The 21,808-nt window shown below is 48.4% G+C and overlaps 1 protein-coding gene across 1 annotated transcript; it reads right to left on the bottom strand.

Annotated features, from left to right (window-relative positions):
• Positions 1–395: 395 nt before the first annotated feature.
• On the bottom strand, positions 396–2,265 carry LOC146187726 (uncharacterized). The gene is made up of 4 exons (XM_084603045.1): positions 2,239–2,265; positions 1,757–1,952; positions 986–1,133; positions 396–455 (listed from the first exon to the last, which is right to left on the bottom strand). Exons 1-3 carry the CDS (start codon positions 2,248–2,250, stop codon positions 1,003–1,005), a joined length of 339 nt encoding a protein of 112 aa, XP_084459171.1. The 5' UTR covers positions 2,251–2,265; the 3' UTR covers positions 396–455; positions 986–1,002.
• Positions 2,266–21,808: the final 19,543 nt, after the last annotated feature.

Here is a 21,808-nt window from a genome sequence, read left to right as displayed (position 1 = left end):
TAACTTGAAATTTTGAGAACGTACTGCGCACCAATTACTCGCATCAGTACAGAAATATTTTCGCCGAATACGCGGATACTAAGGTTATGAATACGTCACAGTAAAGAATCCGTTATGCAGGAGGATCATTTTTGTTTAACTAAAGTCAACTACTGTCAACGCAGGAGTCTCGAAATGAAATTGCCACCCTTTCTTACGTGTTTCAGCACTTGTACTCTGCAACTGTGGATGCATTTCCCACATTACTTGGGCTCCGAACAGCAACCTCAGCGAACGATGTGAATTCAGTTCCAGCGATGCATTCGCCGAGTTGCAGCTTCTTTCATTTACTGTGAAACAAGGGAAAATACAAGCGGTGGATGTGAATAAATTAAGAATTTTATTCCTCTTTTCGTCGCGCTTGTTGCTGGTGCCGGATACATCTTCCCCCTTGTTTTGAGTAGCCCCGTTGACTGCTGAAGAAAAAGAAAACAAAACAGGTGAAGCAGCACCAACGTCGCTTTTCGATGGGCTGCCACATACTTGAGCACACTGTTACGCCACTTAGGCGGCTCGTCGTCATAATCAGCACCGTGAGCTTGACAAGTTCTCATATCCCTCCGAGTTAGTTGCCCATGCCCACTGTATCAATTTGATACTCGAAAACATCCTAATCTTACCCACCCATCGAATATTCTGCCGCCACTGCTACGCTTGCCTTTTCTAGGAATTCACACTGTCATCCTAGAGACCCCTAGTTATCCTTTCTGCGCTCTGCATCTCCTGCCCATGCCATGTTCTTTTTCTGTATTTCTACTAGAATGTCTTTGAGTCGTGTGTTCCGAGAAATACGCAGGTGCGAACAGTAAGCTTTTCTTCCAACTCACCTCTGTTTATATAAGTGCATTGTTTACGTGATTCGCAAAGGGGCCATCCTAAGAAGTCTTGACATCACTCCCGAAAAAATCCAAGGCTGTTGGCAGCGCATTGTACACATTGCTCTCACCTGTGATGAAATGGCGCTTAACCGTAGTGTCCAAAACCATGACCGTATCCGTAACCATGACCAAGGGCAAGACCGTAGCCAAGGCCGTGTCCGTAGCCGCCATAACCATAGCCAAGGCCGTGACCGTGTGCAACACCAACAGCAACAGCTGCAAAGAAAAGAGCGTTAAGCCTAACTGTTGCTGTGTATTAGAATTAGTAACATATGCGTTCTTTACTCAAATACGTTCTATATCGCTGTATGGTTTAGGATCTGCGCAGTTGGGAACTGGTTGGATATAACGGTTTCAATTTTACAATGAAAAACGTTGCTTTCCAGCCGAAATGCTCACCCGTGCCCATTGAATATCAACAGCACCTATGTTAACACGTTGCCGCCTTATTGTATAGCTACAATAAGCAACGAGCAAAATTTCACTAAATAATTCTTTCCCCGACTGCTTGTCTAACCCCCGTATCGTCTCGTGGCCTTTCTTGTACATTTGGTGTTTCGCGCCAGAAGACGGCACTTAGCGATTGTCTGAAGAGGATTGGTGTGGGTTTGACTGTACCGACTGGATATGCGCTATCATACAGGACGTGAGCGCTAAGACCTTTTTCCACGGAAGGCTAGAATTTATTTATTGGGTGCCCTTCGCTAGGGTAGGCGGCATTTACCTCATTTATACGTTGAATCTTTGTAGAGAATAACGCAGAAAATTCATTCTCGCTGCCCTCATCAGAAGCTGACGTCGATAGCAAAAACGCACCATCCACATTGGAGCTAACTTACCGCGGGCGGGGGCATGATGGAAGGTCTTCTGCACGGAGGTAGCTACGACGGCGCCACCGTGTCCGTAGCCATGTCCGTAGCCACCATAGCCGCCATATCCGAGGCCGTAGCCGTGGCCGTATCCACCATAGCCGTAGCCAAGGCCGTAGCCACCGGCGTAGGCAGCGGCGATAACGCCGAGGAAGGCAAGGAGGGTCTAGAGAAAGTGAAAGATGGGGTTGCAAAATATTAGAGCCTTGGCCTGTTCTACCATGCGTCAAAGAAATGGTGTTCAAATTCCGGCACATTTGTAAAAGTGCTTCCTATAGTGAGAAAATAAGTGCGTATCCTTTTGCGAACAGTCCAGCCCATTGGATGTATTTAACAAAGCGAAATGGATTTTATAAGACGTAAGCTTTCGACAAAAGTTGCTGAACCCTGTGGACATAGACACTTGCAGCAAGTGGTCACCGCCATGCGAAGAGAGCACGCGAGTCACTTACGTATCCGTTCATGGTGGGTTTGGGCGCTCGGAAAGGTCTATTTCCAATATCCGGCCCTCCATTGTGCCAGAGCTTTTATACGTGACTCCATCGGGTGAGGGGAGAGCCGCTAGAGGGAGTAAAACACGCGACGACAAAGTAACAAGGACACGAAAGGGAAACCTCCTCAACAGCGCTCTCTTTTTATTCACCCGAAGGCCCGCTTCTTTCTGCGGTATTGTTTTCTCCGCGGTGATCTAATTTTCGGTTCGCGTTATGTCCACGCAGCAGAAATGGGCGTCGCCTGCCGCGGGGGTTTGAGGTGCCGCGAAGTTGCCCTCGCTGCATTTATTTCTTCCGCCCGACCTCTTTATTTTTTCTTTTATGCTTGTCCTTGCACCGTATATCAGCTTCCAAAGTGGATAAATTCCATGGCCTGTGCAGCGACAAGAGGCGCTACAAAAATTAGGTTGCTGCTACCTAAAAAAGTCCTCTCGCATGCCGTAATGCAGATATTCTAGTGTTGTTTTTCTTAGTGTTTTTGATCATTGCTGTTCCACCTTGTAGCCACCTCTTGTTAGCCTAGTTTATTGTGCCCCGGGTTCAGTCCCTTCACCAAAAAGATTTCTTGAACCACTAATGTTTTTTTTTTTTTTTTTTTTGAAGTCGCATTGTTTAACTGCAAACCACATGGCTGCGCTTAGAGATACAAATGAAGGACGGCACTCTCGTTTGCAATGTACTCAATGATCTACCGCAGTAATATCTAGCCCGTATATTTCACCGTCAGAGGGAAACTGCAAACCCGTGGCTTCTATCCTGCCACAGCAGTCTCAACTCACTGGCAGTGCGTGCCTCGTCTTTCGTATCATGCAGCTACCCCGCCACAGTGGCTCAAGGCGCTCCACTACTAAACCCAAGCACGCGAGAAAGCTGCTCTTTCCGACAAGAAAGTTGCCCGTGTGCTGATCTTTGTCAGTACACGTTAAAGAACCGCAGGTGATTGAAGCTTTTTAAGCCGTCTACTATAGCGTCTCTCATAGCCGAAGCCGCTTTAGGAACCCGGTGAACGAAAACTGAGAAATCATTGAGCTGCGCTTTTAATTCGTGCAATATTTGCCAACTGCCTTCATACTATTTCAGCGCTTGGCGTTTCAGCATCTGTAAGTCGTTCGTGACCACGGAATATTCACGAAACGGAAGCTTTGGAATTTCACTTCAGTATAGGGCTCCAATTTGTGCGCCACTTTGCTCTCTTCGGCTGCGCTTCTGTAAGCAAACACTGTGCAGCCACCTTGATATTGCCATTCTGTGTTTGTTTATTCTCTGTCAGCGCTGCAAGGGCGTCGCGTTATAACACTTGCTGTGTCGTAAGTTACGCAAATGTTTATCTTAAATGATCACAGTCACGTGGGACTGCTTCCATGTTATCCCAGTTTTGTGTATTTGCCGCTGGCTGCTTTGTATCGATGTGTTTTGCTAGGTTTAAATGGAATGCGACTGAGAGCGGCAGGTATTCTGTATTTCGACGATTACTGGGCGCAGTTGCCGCTATCGCCACCGGCGATTTGTAGAGCTCTTTGTAGGCGCAAGCAAGCTAGTTTGCCTTCTATAATTCTCCATCGGTAATCGAACTCCTACCCTTGCAATCACCAGAAGTGCGTCTTAACCAACAAAACCATGCCAGGAACGTGGGAAACATATCTTAGTTCTCCTTCTCTAGCGTCCTGCCGTCTCCATGGCAACGTAAAGCAGCAGCAACGACGCTTTCAACCCGGTCTCCATGGGTGGATGGAGTATGGATGGAAGTCTCCTTTAAAACGGGGTGGTAGCAGTTGATATCATGTTCGCTTCTTTTTTACCTGATGTCTCGAGTTTTGTTTTAGATCTGTTAACTGTGCTGTAATTTCATTTATTAATGCGAGAGCATTACTTCGCTATGTTCACAGATTTCTGTCCGCAGGCCGCATCCGCAGACCGCATCCGCAAAATTGTGTCCGCAGCAGTTGCGAGTAATTGAGAGGTGGTAGAGGTTAATGAGTGGTGTCAATCGAACGAGGGTGACGTAATAATGCTGCCGAAAAAGTAATTAGGTCATAAGTAATTAGGCAATTATTTACAGGCAAGAAATGCAAAAGTTTTCCGCAGCAGTTGTGAATAATTGAGAATTAGTGAAGGTTAATGAGTGGTGTCACTCGATAGAGGGTGACGTCATGTGTCCGAAATAAAAATTAGGCCAATAAGATAATTATTTAGAGGCAAAACACGCAAATCGTGTCCGCAGCACTTGTGAGTAATTGAGAAGTCGTAGAGGATAAGGAATGCTGTCAATCGATAAAGGGGGACGTAATGTTGAGTTGGACAAAATAATTAGGCCAAAAAGGTAAATATATAATTAGTTAGAGGGAAAAAATAAAAGCTTAAAGGCGAAAATGGTCTCATAGCAAACGGCTTGGCGCCACATTTGAATTTATAAAGTGCTAAAATAGTTAATTAAAGCAGTCAATTAGGGTGACGTCAAGGATGCGACCTCACGCAACCTGAAGTCGAGCCAAAAAAGGGCATAGAAAGGCATTGGCGCGCAATTTCAAAGTACAAATAACTTAAGTAGTTAATTAAGGTAGTCAGTTAGGGTGACGTCAAGGATGTGATGCCAAGCAACTGGAAGTAGAGCCAAAAAAGGGCACAGGAAGGGATTTGCGTGCAATTTGAAAGCACCAAAATAACTAACGCGAATAAACAAGAAGGGAGTTAATGTGACGTCACGCAACCGGAAGTAGAGCCGAAAAATGGCATAGGAAGGGATTGGCGCACAATTTGAAAGTACCAAACACTAAAATGGGTAAACAGGAAGTGAATTAAGCAACTAGCAGCAACCAGAAGCAACGAATAGCAGCATCCGTGCTTTCGCATTACTCCAATGCAAATTCGGCAGTGCTCTTTAATTTTGCAAATTTTATTTCTTCATTACTAACATTAAGTCACTTTTCTGCTTTTAAGCTACCAATCATCCAATCACTTTATGCTAGCTTCCACCGCAGATTCATTCACCCGACCACCAGTATCTCTAAATCCTATGGCTTCAGGAAGAGCGACTGCGCCTTCATCGACATCCGTATATATATCATCACATTCTGGTATAAAATATTCAATTTTTTTTATGGATTTACCCCATACTGCACACGTGCCATCTCCATTCTTAAATTTCTTTTTGTAGCTACGTGTTCTAAGCCACTCTGATCTATGAGTAAGGTTGAAAGTTGGGCGAGTTGAATCTTCTTCATTTTGAAGGTAGTCCAAAAAACGAGGAGTAGAACTGTGTCCTTCTACTCCTCGTTTTTAGCGCTACCTGATCTAGCTTAAAAACTAGGGCACTGCCTCTTGTTATCAAGGAAAGGTTCTTTCATCATGTGCCTTTTCAACTTTCTGTACAATTCTACACCCTGTTTCTTTTCCATACAATTAATCCAATTTTTACCTTCTGTGTTTTTCATCTATTGCTTAACGCTCTTTATTTCTCAGTCCTTGTGAGCAGCATACTTACTAGTTAGTTTCCAAGTTCTTTTCCTCCATTGTGAGTCAACGCTTTTTGGGTACTGGTATTTAAATACTTTAGCTGCCCATCTGTTACTGTCCAATTTCCTCAGGCGTTCCTCATATAATATTGCACTCTGAGCTTCCCGTACTTCGAAGGATGCCCAGCCCATATCTCCCTGTACCGCCTCATTTGTAGTTTTGCCGTGGGCACCCAATGCTAATCGTCCGATGGCTATCTGATTTATTTCTAATGTCGACTGTACCTCTGATTTTAGGCAAAAAGCCGCATTTCCGACAGTAAGCCTGGACGCTATAATTCCTTTCCAAATATCCCTCAGCACCTGATACCTCTTGTATCCACACAATGCACTATGCTTCATTATCGTAGTATTTCTGCGCCCTTTTGCCCTGGGTGATTGTTCACGATTTTCCATGTATGCCAATCCTCCTTTTACCCATACCCCGAGGTATTTAGTCTGCTACTCTGGGTATTTCATGGTCTTGTATTTTAAGAACCTGATCAATTTAGCCGTTGAAAATCATCTGACCCGACTTAACTGCGCTAAAACTGAACCCTAAAGCATCCCCTTCGTCTCCGCAATACGAGTTTGTACGTCTACCCGGCTATCTCATAACACCAGAATATCGTCTGCATACATTAAACCAGGAAGTCAATGCTCTACGACCTGTCCGCCTAATCTATATGACAGGTTAAAATCTAGATTACTTTCTTGCAGCTTCCATTCCATATATATCATATAAAGCATGAGCAGCAGCGGTGATAGAGGACAAACTTCTTAATCCTTTGCATACATAGACAGCGTCCTTACTTCTTACCCCTTCCTATGTACTTTCTGCTTTGTTATCCTAATATATTTCCTGTAGGAAATCTGTTGTCTCATGACCGATACCTTCTTTTTTTAATATGTTCCACAGGAGTTCCCTTTTTGCGTTATCGTACGCCCCACTAATGTCCAGCAAAGCTAAGTATAAAGGTCTGCTTTCCGCTCTAGTTATTTCGATGCATTGGGTAAACTCGAACAGGCTGTCATCAAAGCGCCTACAGTTTCTGAACCCGTTCTGAAGTTCTCCGAGTATCTTCTTGCTATAAAATAAAAAAGCGCCAACAATAACAGGACTCAAGGAAGTGAAACAGACAAGCTCTAACTGACCACTGATTCTTTGTTGAATGGAATACGTACAATTATAGGCACGGCGCGGCATTGTTCGTTTTCTTAGCTCATCTTTTATCTGCTATGCTGTTAAGTTTTCTCACCTTCCATGTGTTCATTATCGATTTTATCGCCGTTATTACATGTCTGTTACCACTTTTATGGTCATCTACACCAATCTGTAGCCACGATAATACACTTATTGCCAGCTGACGATAGAGGAAAAGGGCCGAGAAAGTCCATACTAATTTGGTCGAATGGTACTAGCGGTGGGGCAATAGGCAGCAGGAAACCCGCTGTCTTCAATGGCGGTGTCTTGCGTCGCTGGCACTCGCGGCAACCTCTAACATATCGATGAACTGTGGCAGTACGTTTGGGCCAGTAGTAGGCCTGACGCACTCTGGTAAGAGTGCGTGCAAAGCACAAATGCCCAGCGGTGGGTTCATCATGGCAAGCATGAAGGATTTCATTGCGGAGATCGGTAGGGATGACTAGACGATAGGCTCGATCACTGTTGCCGGCGCTTTTCTTGTAGAGGATTCCGTCGCGCGTACAGAAGGATGACAAGTTCTTAGCAAACAGTCGAGATACCGTAGAATCGAAACCCTCCAGATGATCGATCACAGTTTTGAGGTCTGGATCAGCCCGTTGCCGGGCCTTTAAATCAGAGGAACTGATAATGCCAAGAAAATGGGCGTCTTCATCCGTACTGTCATGGGCCAACTATACGGGTGATCGAGACAGTGTGTCAGAATCTTCATGTTTACGTCCAGATTTATAAGCGATAGAGTAATAAAATTCCTGCATACGAAGACTCCACCGTGCAAGACGTCCTGATGGATCTCGAAGACAGGCTAGCCAGCCAACAGAAATCATGATGGCCTGTCACAACTTTGAATTTACGGCCGTAGAGGTAAGGAAGGAATTTTATTGTGGCCCAAACGACGGCGAGACACTCCTTTTCAGAAGTTGAATAGTTTGATTCTGCCTGAGAAAGGGTGCGGCTGGCATAAGCGATTACTTTTTCCTCGCCTTGCTGGTGCTGGACCAGAACAGCACCCAGACCGCCGTTGCTGGCGTCGGTGTGAATTTCGGTGGCAGCGTCCTCATCGAAGTGTGCAAGAACGGGAGGGTTGTGCAGCCGTTGGCGCAGCTCGGTGAATGCCTCCTGCTGCTCGGAAGACCAGACATACGGGACGTCATCACGTGTCAGGCGCGTCAAAGGTTCGGCAATCTTGGCAAAATCGGTAATGAAACGGCGATAGTACGCGCACAGGCCCAAGAAACGTCGGACTGCTTTCTTCGTGGTAGGGATGAGAAAATTGGCTACAGCGGCTGTTTTGTCAGGATCAGGCCGGACACCGTCAGCACTAACCACATAACAGAGAAATTTCAGCTGCTGATATCGAAAGTGACATTTTTCTGGTTTGAGTGTCAAATCGGCCGAGCGAAGCGCGTCCAATACCGTTCGCAGCCGCTTAAGATGTTGGTCAAACGTTTCTGAAAACACGATGACGTCGTCCAAATGAACCAAACAGGTTTGCCATTTAAGACCAGCAAGTACGGTGTCAATCATTATCTGGAAGGTTGCTGGCGCTGAACACAGATCGAAAGGCAATACTTTAAATTCATATACGCCATCGGGTGTCACAAAGGAAGTCTTTTCCCAATCACGCTCATCCACTTCTATCTGCCAATGACCACTTTTTAAATCAATGGAGGAAAAGAACTTGGCGTTGCGAAGTCGATCGAGCGAATCATCGATACGGGGAAACGGATATACATCTTTTTTGTGATGTCATTCAGTTTCCTATAATCAACGCAAAAACGCAGCGTGCCATCCTTTTTCTTAACCAACACGACTGGCGACGACCACGGACTTTTAGACGGCTGAATAACATCATCATTAAGCATTTCCTGGACTTGTGTCCGAATTGCCTCACGTTCTTTGGCCGAAATACGGTACGGTTGCTGTCGAATAGGTCGGGCATCGTCAGACGTTAAGATGCGATGTTTGGTGATAGAAGTATGCCGGACTTTCGATGATGAGGCAAAGCACGGGGCGTACTCCAGTAGTAAGGCACGCAGGTCACGTTGTTGACAGACAGAAAGGTCACTGCTAACATCGATGTGGTCTAGAACACTAGGAGTATCAATAATGTCAGACGCAAAACATTCAGAAACTTCGTTTAACAGTTCGCCGAAAGCGATGGCAGTAGAGCGATAGAGGTGGCGAGATTCATTCGTGAAGTTCGTGACGAGAAGGTCAGAGTGACCATTGCTGAGAATAATTAAGCTTCGAGCAGCACAGATGCCATGAGAAAACAAAAGCGAACGGTTGCCTTCAGCTATTATCGGCCCGCCACGAAGCCCGTCGCACACAACACTCACAAACACGCTGGAGCGGGGAGGCACTGAAACACACTCGGCTGAAACTCGTAGGACGCACGTACGTTGGCCATCGGTGGGGCTGGCAGCCGCTTTCTCCGTTGAGAACGAGACAGTTCGCTGTCGGAGATCGATAATGGCGCCATATTCCCGCAGGAAATCCACACCGAGAATCAAATCACGAGAACATTCCCGGAGAACGACGCAGCTGACAACGAACGTTGACGTACGAATCTGGATTCTAGCCGTGCACTGTCCAATAGGTGTAATTACATGCCCCCCCAGCCGTGCGTATCTGCGTGCTACACCATGGTGTCATAACCTTCCTAAGATGCGCTGCCAGTTTCCCACTCAAAATAGAAAAGTCTGCTCCGGTATCCACTAAAGCGCTGACGTTATGACCATCGATGCACACAGGGATGTCCAGTAATAGCCGGTCTCGTTAACCAAATGCTGTCGTTTCTGCTCCAAAATCTATATGTGTTCGCATTGGGGGGACTTCTTAGTGCTGACATTTAGCGGCCCCGCCCCCGGAGGTCGCTTTACTCAGTTTTCCCGGTGGGGGCTTGGCGAGCGACCAGGCGGTGCTCGCGGGAAGTCACCAGTTGTTGAAGGGGATTGCCGACGGGGGGATGGAGAACTGGATTGTCGGTGCGCCATCCGGAGGCTCTCTTGTGCGAGGTTGTCTCCAATGTCACGAGGTAGTTGACCGAACGGGCGTCTAGGTGCGTAATTGGTGAAAAACCCTCCGGTCCGAGTTCTCGATAAGGGCACCACCGGACAATGTGACCAGGTTCCCCACAGTGATAGCAAAGGCGGCGGCTCCGAGGGGTCCGCCAGACGTCCGTTCGTCGAATGATGGACCGCGGTGGCCGCACGTACCGCGTTGGTTGCTGTACAGGAATGTATTGCGTTGGCTGCTGGACGGGCATGCACTGGGTTGGTGGTAACGTAGACAACGGAGCTTGGACGGGAACCGGACGTCGGAGAATGTCAGCGTAAATCGGACGAGAATAATCAGGAACAGGGGTACTTTGAGCTTCAGCAACATGCAGAGATGGCTGCGTGACTTGCTGAATCTTTTCGCGGATTATATGTGCGAGAGAATCACCCCTGGGTTGGAATGTGCCACAAACATTCTGCAGTTCCTCGCGTACTATTGCACGAATAAGATCTCGGAGGTGATCAGTATTGCTTACAGCAGCTGTAAGAGGCTCGGAAGCAGTCGTAGTGAGGATTGGGCTGTCGTAGACCATCGAGCGCTGGTGTATAGGATCTTTTCCATGGTGACCGCCTCTGTTAAAAATGAGGTAACTGTAGTATGTGGGCTACGTACAAGACCAGCAAAAAGCTGTTCTTTAACCCCACGCATCAGGTGGCGCAGCTTTCTGTCTTCAGACATGTTGGGATCCGCACGTCGAAATAGTTTCGTCATGTCCTCAACATATGTCATGACGGACTCGTTTGGCATCTGTTTCCGAGATTGTAGAGCACGTTCTGCTCATTCACGCCTATCCAGGCTGACATACGCCTCTATGATAAGACGGCGGAACTGAGGCCATGATGTTATTGTGCCTTCTCGGTTCTCATACCATGTCAAAGCATGGTCTTCCAGGCAGAAAATGGCGTTCCGTAGCTTTAAGTTGTCGTCCCACTGATTAAAGGATGCGACTCGTTCGAACTGAGCTAGCCAATCCTCAACGTCTTCCTGCGCAGTGCCATGGAACGATTTCGGCACTCGGGGGCTTTGAAGGTAAACAGGAGTACCTTGCATGACCGACGTAGTGCTTTGCGTGGCTGGCCGGAGGCTCGTTGTTGAAGTGGACTCCAAGGGCCCGTGTTCGGGGGAAGGCCCAGGTTCCTCCGGCTGACGCGATGAACTGGCGTGTCCACAGGTAAAAGCTCGGTGTCGTCGGTTCGCGGAGGGGTGTGCGACATTGAGAGGACAAATACCCAGCACCTCCACCAAAACTGTCACGAAGACAGGGATTTATGGGTATCGGCAACAGGGGCAGATGCACACAGTCAAGACAGAGGTTCACGGGAAATGGTAACACAAAGACACAGGCTCAAGAGTCCACAGTCTTAGCTAGCCGAAGCGCGCGAGAGTCTCCAACTTCTCCGTCTTTCAAGCGCTACCTCAAACCGACAGGTGGCAATATGATCTTGCAAATAACATATCTGGGTATCGGAACAATTGCCGGAACAAGGTAGTTTATTTATAGGGACAGAGGACCAATGCAGGCACGAAAACAAGCATGTCGCTAAATGTCTCCGTGACGATATAAGTCAGTTGCAGAAGGGGCCGATGTAATTCTACTGGCGGACATGAACGGCCTCATCAACGATTTCGATGCATTGTAACGGGAAGCTAATGCTAGATTTCTGTGAGCAACACAACCTAGTTATTGTAAATAGAGAATCAAAATGGGGGATGAGGGACAAATCACGTGGGAATTCTGGAACAGGCAGACGACCATTTACTATTGCCTAATGTAGCAAGGAACTTATAGCAAGCTCGCAAAGATGGAAATGGACGAAGAAGAGCAGTGCAGTCTGGGAAGTGATCATAAACATATTAGTCTGCATATGAGGACCTTGATGAAAAGAGAAATGAACCTTAGACAAAAAGTAAACGCAAAATAAAACGGCAATCAAATAGCGAAATAGCATCAGGCAAAGCGAGCAATAGAGAAACGCCCCATGGAGGATTGGGATTACAATCAGCTAAACTACTCATAGGGACAAAAAATGAGGAGGTTAAAGTAGTAAACGGCTGGAAAAGAAAGGGGAAGCCACGGTCCTGGTGGAATAAGGAAGTCAGTGAAGGCATTGACCAATGACAGGAAACTTCAAGGGAACACCGAGAGGCAAAGAAAGCACAGGTATTCAGGTGGAAATAGACCAATAATTGAAATCATGTCTACAAAAGAAACTTGATGCACAGGCCCGCGTCCAAAGCAAAATGAAGCAGTCCACCGATCGCTGGATGGCTGAAATGTACGATGCCACTAGAAACGGACCAAGAAAATTCTGGAGCTATATAATTTTAATAGGGAAAAGAATCAAAGAAAGCAGGAATCAAGATGACGAAAGGAATTGTTTAAATGGAGACAACGCAGTGAACTACATTGCATCAGTTATAGCCGGTTCATTTATGAGTGACGATAGGGCAATCTTCGCTAATCAGGGAGCAACAAAATATTGCGGGATACAAAGCAGTTGAGAACTGACCAATCTAAACTGGAAAAAGGAAAAAATATTCCTAAAAGCGCATCTACATAATAGATGAAATTCTCATCAAGCTGATTATTGAACTTTGTCCAAGAAATAAGGAAACGTTGTTAAAAGCCTTGAAAACAGTCATAACGAATGAGCAAATTCTGGACTGCTGGCAGCAGAGTAAAATAAATTTGATTTATAAAGGTAAAAGAGATAGATCTACATAAAATCCTACAGGCTGACTATGATAACATCTGCGATGTACAGGTTGGCCATGCAGGCGGTGAAATTAAAGATGCAGCACATAGAAATCTGGCAATGAAACTGTAGGGGTTTCAGACGAAAACAGGGTTTGCTGAAACAATATCTCTGCACCCCCCTCATCAGACCTGATATTATCTGTTTGCAAGAGGTAGGAGCCGACAGGTCACCGACGCTAGACGGCTACTACACGGTCCGCCAACCCCACATGCCGTCGGTTGCAATCCTCGTCGCAAACGCCATTACAGTAATCGAGCACTCCTTATCCGAACCGGACGTTGAGCACTTAGCGATAGAAATAGTGCCTAACAAACGAGGCCGAAAAAGTACATTCGTCATCAACATGTACAAGCCACCACGAGCCGCAAAGGCCGACTTTACTAACCTCCTTTCCGAAGCCACCCACATGGCGCAAGCAAATCAGCTTATCGTGGTCGGGGACTTCAACGCGCCCCACCGGGACTGGGGGTACCAGTCAAACTCAGCCAGAGGAGTGACAGTTGCGCGAGCAATAGAGGCCCTCGGCTTGGAACTCCTCACCGACTCTCTATATCTGACAAGGGAAGGCAACAGCGTCACCCGTGACTCCTGCCCGGACCTCACCCTGATCATGAACGTTGCTGAGGCTACATGGACGAACCTAGAAGAAACCCTGGGAAGCGACCACTGCTTACTAAGCACATCCATATCATCTACCAAAATCCGGAGGGATCTGGGCGCTGCCCACATCACCGATTGGCCCAAATTCCGCAGCGCATACGTGCCGTCAGGTCCAATCCAGTCCATACAGGACTGGAGCGAAGAAATCAGACAAGCACACAAGAAAGCCACCGAAATAATACAACGCACACTGGAAGCCCCAGAGGTAGACCACCATCTTCTCAAGCTATGGCAGAAGCTCAGCCACCTTGTGAGGCGATGGAAAAAGCAGCGCCTAAATAGACTTCTCCGTCTGCGCATTGCGCAGCTCACGGAGGAAGCCCAGACATACGCCACCAACCTAGCACAACAAAATAGGCAACAGTTTTGCGAGTCATTGAGAGGAACGCTGGGAACGTCCCGTACTTAAACAATTCTGCGGAACCTCATTGACCCCTCTAAATCAAAATCCGCATCTACATCGACCCTGAAGCGTATTGCTCACTTTTTTCCAGGGGACGACGCCACGCTGCTTCAGGCTCTTATGGACAAATACATCGGCACCAGCCCAGCTCCACCTTGCTCTTTGACCTACCAGGGCGAGGCAAATCCGGCATTCGATGCTCCCATTTCTGAATCCGAGGTGTATGCTGCAGTTCGATCATGTACCCGCAACACGGCGGCGGGAACGGACAAGATGAGCAACGCCATGATCCGCAACTTCAGCAAGGTACAAATCAGCGACCTCACCAAGTATCTGAACGACGCTTTGTGGAAGAAGAATGAAATTCCCTCTGGGTGGAAGCGCTCGGAGATAATCGTAATTCCGAAACCGGGCAAGAAGCCGGCGGTCGAAACGCTACGACCCATATCACTCACCTCGTGTCTAGGCAGCTCTACGGGCGAGTCATCCAGACGCGACTTCAACACTACATAGAAGATAACGGCCTCTTCCATCCCTCCATGATCGGCTTGAGATCGGGCCTGTCCCCTCAAGACGCTTTTCTTCTCCTCAAGGAGGAGGTACTTTCCAACATTCCGCGAGGAGGCGAGACCTCACTATGGCGCTAGATCTAAAAGGCGCGTTTGATAACGTGTTTCACGAGGCAATCCTCTCCGAGCTCAATAACCTAAACTGCAGTGAACGCACCTTCCAATACATCAAAAAATTTTTGTCCAACCGAACGGCAACGATAGGAATGTGTGACATAAGATCGGATCTTCAAGACATGCCAAACAAGGGCACGCCACAGGGATCGGTCTTCTCCCCGCTCCTCTTCAACATCGCCATGGTTAGAGTCGCAAGAGCTCTGCAACAGGCTTCGAACATTGGATACACCCTGCATGTTGATGAAATTACTATCTGGACAACCACCGGCTCTCTAGGTCAGAAAGAAGAAACACTTCAAGCAGCAGCAACCTGCGTGGAAACAGAGGCCTTTCGATGCGGGCTCCAATGCTCCCCAGATAAATCTGAAGTCATCCGCATACGTGGGTACCACTATATATCACCAGGCAATCTTAGCATCCTCCTGCATGGGGTCCCAATCCGGGAAGTGCCACTCATACGAATCCTGGGCCTCTGGCTCCAAAGCTATAGAAAAGTATACCACGTGCTCCACCTCCTCAAGAATACAACACAGCAGATCTCTAAAATGATCCGCCGGGTGGCCAGAAACAGAAAAGGCATGCGGGAAGAAGACACAATCTGTCTGGTGCAGGCAATGGTCATCAGTCGCCTCTCCTATGGACTACCTTACCTCACCCTGCTCCGAAGAGATCTCAACAAAGTAAATGCAATGATACGTGCCGCTTACAGGAACGCGTTAGGCCTCCCACCATGCACCTCCAACGTCAAATTGGAAGCTCTTGGACTGCACAACACATTTGAAGAGACTCAAGAGGGTGTCCTGCTGTCCCAAAGGGAACGACTTCTGTCAACTGAGACAGGCCGGCTCATCCTCGAGCGCGTTGGTTATCCTTCGGACGTACAAGCTATCCTGTCAACGACTAACATTCCTGTTCCGTACCGGGCAAGAGTATATGTGGTCCCGCTCCCAAAGAACATGTCTCCAGTCCACAACGAAGGCAGAAGACACGTCCGAGTGAATTATCCTAAGCGTGCAGTGGAACGCAGTCCGAAAACTGTCTATGTGGATGCCGTTCTATACGAGCATACATCGAACGCAGCAGCAGCCGTGGTGGTGGGCTCTTCGGCTCTTCACAGAAGCGGAAGTGGCGGCGATCGTGCTGCCATTACCTACGGAGACGCGACCAATCAAGAGCTTCACATAATCACCGACTCACAAGCGGCATGTCGGCTCCTTCTTGCAGGCTCCTTCTTGCTACAAAATTAGCTCGCTTCACAACTAACTCATTGGCTACAAACTCACTGCTCAAACATCAGATCACTTGGGTTCCGGGGCACTCTGGATTGGAAGGCAATGAGGTCGCGGATAGGCTAGCTCGAGGTCACAGAAACCGAGCTGCCGCCAATCCCGATCTCACAACCAGCATTCCTGTCCCAGCGACTCACGGCGCGCGACTTAAGTACCTACGAGAACAACGTATTATTTATCCCCCTCCACACAAGGGACTAAAGGCACAAGAAACGCGGGAATGGAGACAGCTCCAAACGAACAGTTACCCCAACCTACATCAATACAACATAATGATCCCAGACCACTACACAGACATATGCCCTTGGTGCAACGACCAGCCCACCGCCTACCACGTCACATTGGGGTGCATAGGCCCCAAACCTGCACACACAATCATGCACCCTTCGGAGGCGCAGTGGGAGGCCACTCTGCTATGCTATGATCTAGAGACTCAGCGTAGGCTGGTAAATCAGGCAAGAGCGGCAGCCCAGGCCACGGGGGCTTGAAATAGACTCCACTCACTGCCCCCTCCCCCTTTTTTTTCTTTATCTTTTTGAAATAAAGTTTTCTCTCCTCTCTGGGTAGAAAGTAAGAAGATACTCCAGTAGAGCTTCTTGTTTGGCTAATTGGTACATGTTATAAAATAAAGAAGAGACAACAATTACAGAACCCAGGGAAGTGACACGGACAAGCGCTGTCAACTGATCCTTTATTGAATGGAACTCTTAGAATTATAGATGCGGCGCGGCGTTGCTTCTGAGATGTAGAAAGAACGTCACATTGCGTAGATGGCCATGAAGGCGATAAAACACAGGTAATAACGGCGATAAAATCAACAAAGAACACATGGAAGGTGAAAAAATGTTAATAGGATAGCAGATAAAAGGTGAGCTATGAAAAGGTGAAGATAAAAAAAATATACAAATTTCTTTAGTAGTGGCTTCCTAAAAAGACAGTTCACTGTCATGCAACACTTTCGAAGGTTCACTAACGCATCAAAACCCTTTCTTTTGATGCATTAAGCTTCTCTCAATTCTCGTTCCAAACTATCTTGACTTCTGTCTAAAATAAAGTTTCATCTAGGCGAGGCATGCATTTACAAGTTTTGCATTGAATTGAGAGGATACATCCGGCCCGACCCAAGTGATCGCTCATGCTCCCTCAGACGCTCGTTCCCACACCTCCCCGTTTGGTCGATATATTGTCACATAGTGGTGACAAGGCCGTACACACCAAAATAGACACAGGCGTGATGGTACTGAAATTGACTCTATTGGGCTGACGCGCCCGCAAAAGAACTAAGCAACTCGGCGGCGGCGATAGCAACAAACGTGCTCGTCGATCGTCGAACTAGGATCGCTGTCACACACATCAACGCTAAATTTAAAGGTGGCTCAGAACCATCTAGGTAACGTCGCAAACTCTCACTAGAACAACCTGGTCCATTGCAGAAACATACGCGAATGGCCGGAATCTTCGAGACAGACCTCGGCGCATATTGCGCGACAAAGGAACTGATAAAGGTGCGTCTCGCGACCATTAAGCATTAACAAACAAAGAATACAGAATTGATACGCACGCCAAAATCAGAGTGATTAAGCCGCATGCCGGCGGCTGCTAAAAAACAACGAATACGGTTTTGAAGCTTTCGCGGCATTACAAAAAAAAATATCGCCTTGATGTTCCAAAATAAGCAAAGAAACTTAAACATAAAAATTACAAAGTTTAAACACCACGGATTCTTTAACGCGCGTAATAATGCTTCAGACGAGCATGAACGATTTCTGGGTGCGCGCGTTGTGATGCTGTCGTACCGTCGGGAATAACTTCATAGTTTGATCGTCCTAGTCGGCGAAGCACCTTGTACGGTCCGAAGCATCGGCATAAAAGCTTTCCGCTCAGTCCCCGGCGGCGAATGAGCGTCCAAACCCAGACTTGATCTCCCGGCTTGTACTCAGCATCGCATCGTCGTAAATTGTAACGTCGGGCGTCGGTTCGCTGCTGATCTTTAATGCGCACTTCGGCGAGTCTTCGGGCTTCCTCTGCACGTTGAAGGTAGGCGGCGACGTCCAGATTATCCTCATCGGTTACGTGTGGCAGCATTGAGTCAAGCGTCGTCGTGGGCTCGCTGCCGTACACATGGCTGAACGGGGTCGACCTGGTTGTCTCCTGGACGGCGGTATTATAAGCGAAGATGACGTAGGGTAGAATGGCGTCCCATGTCTTGTGCTCGGCGTGGACGCACATTGCAATCATATCCGCAATAGTTTTGTCTGAGGATAATATGCAGTAGTTCGTCTCGATGGCTTGTATGACTGTATTCTATGATGGCTTGCGTCAGCTCTGCCGTAAATGCCGTTCCCGTGTCCTTGATGAGGACTTCTGGGCGCCGTGTCGCAAGAGAAATTGTTCGACAAAATACTTAGCGACTTCTGCCGCAGTAAAATTGGGCAGTGCTTTTGCTTCGGCCTAGCGGGTAAGGTAGTCGGTGGCCACGATGACCCACTTGTTATCCGCAGATGAAGATAGAAAGGGGCCGAGGAGATCAATCCCAATTTTATGAAAGAGCATGGTCGGGGGTGGTATCGGGTTTAGTAGCCCAGCTGGTCTGATCGGCGGCGTCTTGCTGCGCTGGCACTCACGGCACGTTTTCACGTAATGGGCAAAGTAGGCAGGCATTCGCGGCAAGTAGTAACTCTCCTGGATTCGATGCACCGTGCACGAAAACCCGAGATGCCCTGCTGTTGGCTCGTCGTGCAACGCACGGAGAATTTCCTTCCTGGGGCTTTTAGGCACGACAAGAAGCTGCGCTCTCTTGTTGGGAGTGAAGTTCTTTATGATGACGTCATTGCTTAAGACGAACGACAACAACTGACGCCTAATCGTAGCAGGAGGAGATGCGGTCTTGCCTTCCAAGTAATCGGCTAGGTCTTTCAGCCGAGGATCTGATCGCTGCTGTCGTGCAAAACTGCTGGCGCTTACTTGCCCCAGAAAGGCATCGTCGTCATCGTCTTTTGGAGGAGTCTCGACGGGAGCGCGGGATAAGCAGTCTGCGTCGGAATGCTTGCGGCCCGACTTATAGACTACAGTCATGTCAAATTCTTGAAGTCGTAGGCTCCATCAGGCGAGGCGGCCGGAAGGGTCCTTCAAATTAGCCAGCCAGCAATGCGCGTGGTGGTAGCTTATCACTTTGAATGATCGACCGTATAGGTATGAACGGAACTTAGAAGTGGCCCAGATGATCGCGATATACTCCTTCTCGGTTGTCGAGGAATTGACTTCAGCTTTTGTGAGGGACCTACTAGCATACGCGATTACTTTCTCCAATCCGGCACTCTTCTAGACGAGAACGTCTCCTAGGCCCACACTGCTCGCGTCGGTGTTAATTTCGGTCTCGGCGCTTTCGTCAAAGTGGCCAAGTACAGGAGGGCACTGCAGGCGGCGCTAAAATTCGTCAAAGGCTTCTCCTTGAGGCGCTTCCCATTTAAAAGGTACGTCAGCTTTTGTAAGTTGCGTCAACGGTTCGGCGATGAGCGAAAAGTTTCTGACAAATCGTCGATAATAAGCGCCCAACCCAAGGAATCTGTGGACAGCTTTATTGTCGGCAGACGGTGGAAATTGTGCAATTTGCAGCTGTTTTCTCCGGGTCTGGCCGAAAACCATCCTTGCTAACGATGTGACCTAGGAAGCGCAGTTCCTCGTAGGCGAAGTGGCCTCTGGTTTTAACGTTTTTCCTGATGACTTCATGGCTTCCAGCACTGTTGGCAGCCGTTTTAGGTGATCTTGAATGTTTGACGAGAAGACAACGACGTCGTCCAAGTAAAGCAAACAAATTTGCCACTTCAAGCCAGCCAGAACTGTGTCGATTACTCGTTGAAACGTGACTGGTGCGGAGCAAAGGTCAAATGGCATCACCTTAGTAAACTGCTAACCGCCGTTCCGCCCCTCAAGGGGTTGGCGGGAACTGGTTCGTTTTCCAGCCAGGGGCCGGTTGCACCAGCGGTGCGCCTCCGTCAGGGATAAATGTCTTGGGCGAGGCAGAAGGGTCTTGAACGGTTCATCTTAATCATGAATTTTATGTACAGCTATTTACGATGTAAATTTTTAGAAGATTGCAAACGTCATAGCAAACAAATGGAACTGGTTGACCGGTCTTCCCGGCAGAGACTCCTAAATTCGGCAGAGCCGATGGTGCAGGACATTCACCTGAGACACGACCCAAGCAAGAAAAACCAACGAACCTTCGGCAACTTCCGTTTACACCTCGGGTTCACACCCCTTGGCCTGAGCTAACCAGCGCTGGCCGTAAGCGGCGTGATTGGACCAAAAAAATTCCCCCTCCCCCGTGCCCGGTCATCGCTGTCCGCAGCGCTGCTCCTGCACTGAAACAATACACCCAGGCGACCCATGACGATTCTTTTCTTTTTGTAAAGTTAGCGGGAACTGACCCCGTGGGAACTCGCGAAGATGTTCTCTCCCAGGCACATTCGGTCCTAACCCGTATGACCATCCGCCGACGACGTCTGTCTTCTTCGCTGGCCGATACCAGTTCCCGACACGGGAGTGATTAAGGACCGGTGCCGTCGCTTCGCGGCACCTTTCTTCGAACGCGACACAGGGGTTCACCCACTTCCCATTCAGGGGCTCGAAGGGGAATAACCAAACAATGCTCCTGTGTCTGGGCTGTAGGCGCCAGCTTACCCCTCAGCCGCTTCTTGTCGGCTTCTGTCGTCCGGGCAATGGACGTCGCCGCACGCGTCTTGACGATCCCTTACAGGCCCTCCCCAAGATTTTACAAGAGGCCCAAATGGCACCTTTAAAATTAAAGCAATCAAGGGATCGGCCTACGTAACGATGCCGCCTCGCTCGCGGGGTACATAGTAACAGCACACGAAAAATTCGCACCAACAATCCAAAACAAAAACAAATTGCACACACTCAAATACACATTTTTGCATGCATAGGTCGCTTCTTGATTGAAGTCCGAGTTTGCGTATTGTGTTGAGTTCACGCACAAGCACGCTCAGCTCACGAACACACACACACACACGCACACGCACACTGTTCGCTTGCGTGGCCGTCAGGCGGAGGTAGGGAGGGGAGCCGCCTCTCGCTCTGCCCCCGGCAGGGCATCGCTGTCCAGATCCCAGCAATCGTTGCTGACTCGTGACATGGCATCAAAATTTGCACGCGCGCTACCCTTCCTGTGCCTCACCATGACGTTATATTGCTGAAGAGCAAGTGCCCACCGTGTCAGCTTCGCGCCGTGGGGCGTGCTGAGCGTAAAAAACGCTAGAGGATTGTGGTCGGAGACGGCAGTGACCGGGGCGACGAGGAGCCAGTGATCAAACTTTTTTAACCCCCGAATCACCGCAAATGCCTCCCATTCAATAGTGGACCAACGCGTCTACGCTGGGGAAAACTTGTGCCTCTCAAAATTAATGGGGCGTTGTTAAGTTGCTGGGCTGTTGTGGAGGAGGGGAGCACTCCAAGACAGCCGGCTCACTTCTTCTGTTTGTCTTTTCTTTCTGATTGTTAACTTTGTTGTCAGGGGTTTTTTATGAGTACGCGTCCGGGCGCCCGTTGAACTTGAAATACGCCAGGAAAGGTTATTTGACCGGGAGTTCGGGGCTGAGACCTTGAGATGTTTTGGTCGGACCGTGAGACAGAATAGGCATCTCGGCGCCAGACGCGAGAATTATGACTCTCGGGGAAAACAACCTGCGCCGCATCTGCCGCTCGTACCACTTAAGGGGCCTGCAAATGTGCGCGCTGCAGTGACCTTTGGCCTGTGCGACCGGAAGAGTGTGCTGGTTGCTTTTGCAGCCGCGTGGGAAACCCAGGGTCGTCTTACGGGTAGCATACGTTGTTTCAGTTTCAAAGACAGATCCGTACAAGTCAGGCGTGCCGGCGACGCGGAGACTGCGGAGAGCGAACCGCGTCGTCGTTTAACCTGTCAGCTCAGACCAATAACGGGCGAAGGTTTATGAC

Source organism: Amblyomma maculatum, chromosome 5 (genome assembly GCF_055883805.1).
Source record: "Amblyomma maculatum isolate TAMU_Amacu chromosome 5, ASM5588380v1, whole genome shotgun sequence".
Classification (NCBI taxonomy): Eukaryota; Metazoa; Arthropoda; class Arachnida; order Ixodida; family Ixodidae; genus Amblyomma; species Amblyomma maculatum.
Note: the sequence above shows the minus strand (reverse complement) of the source record. Positions and strands in the feature narration are given on the sequence as shown.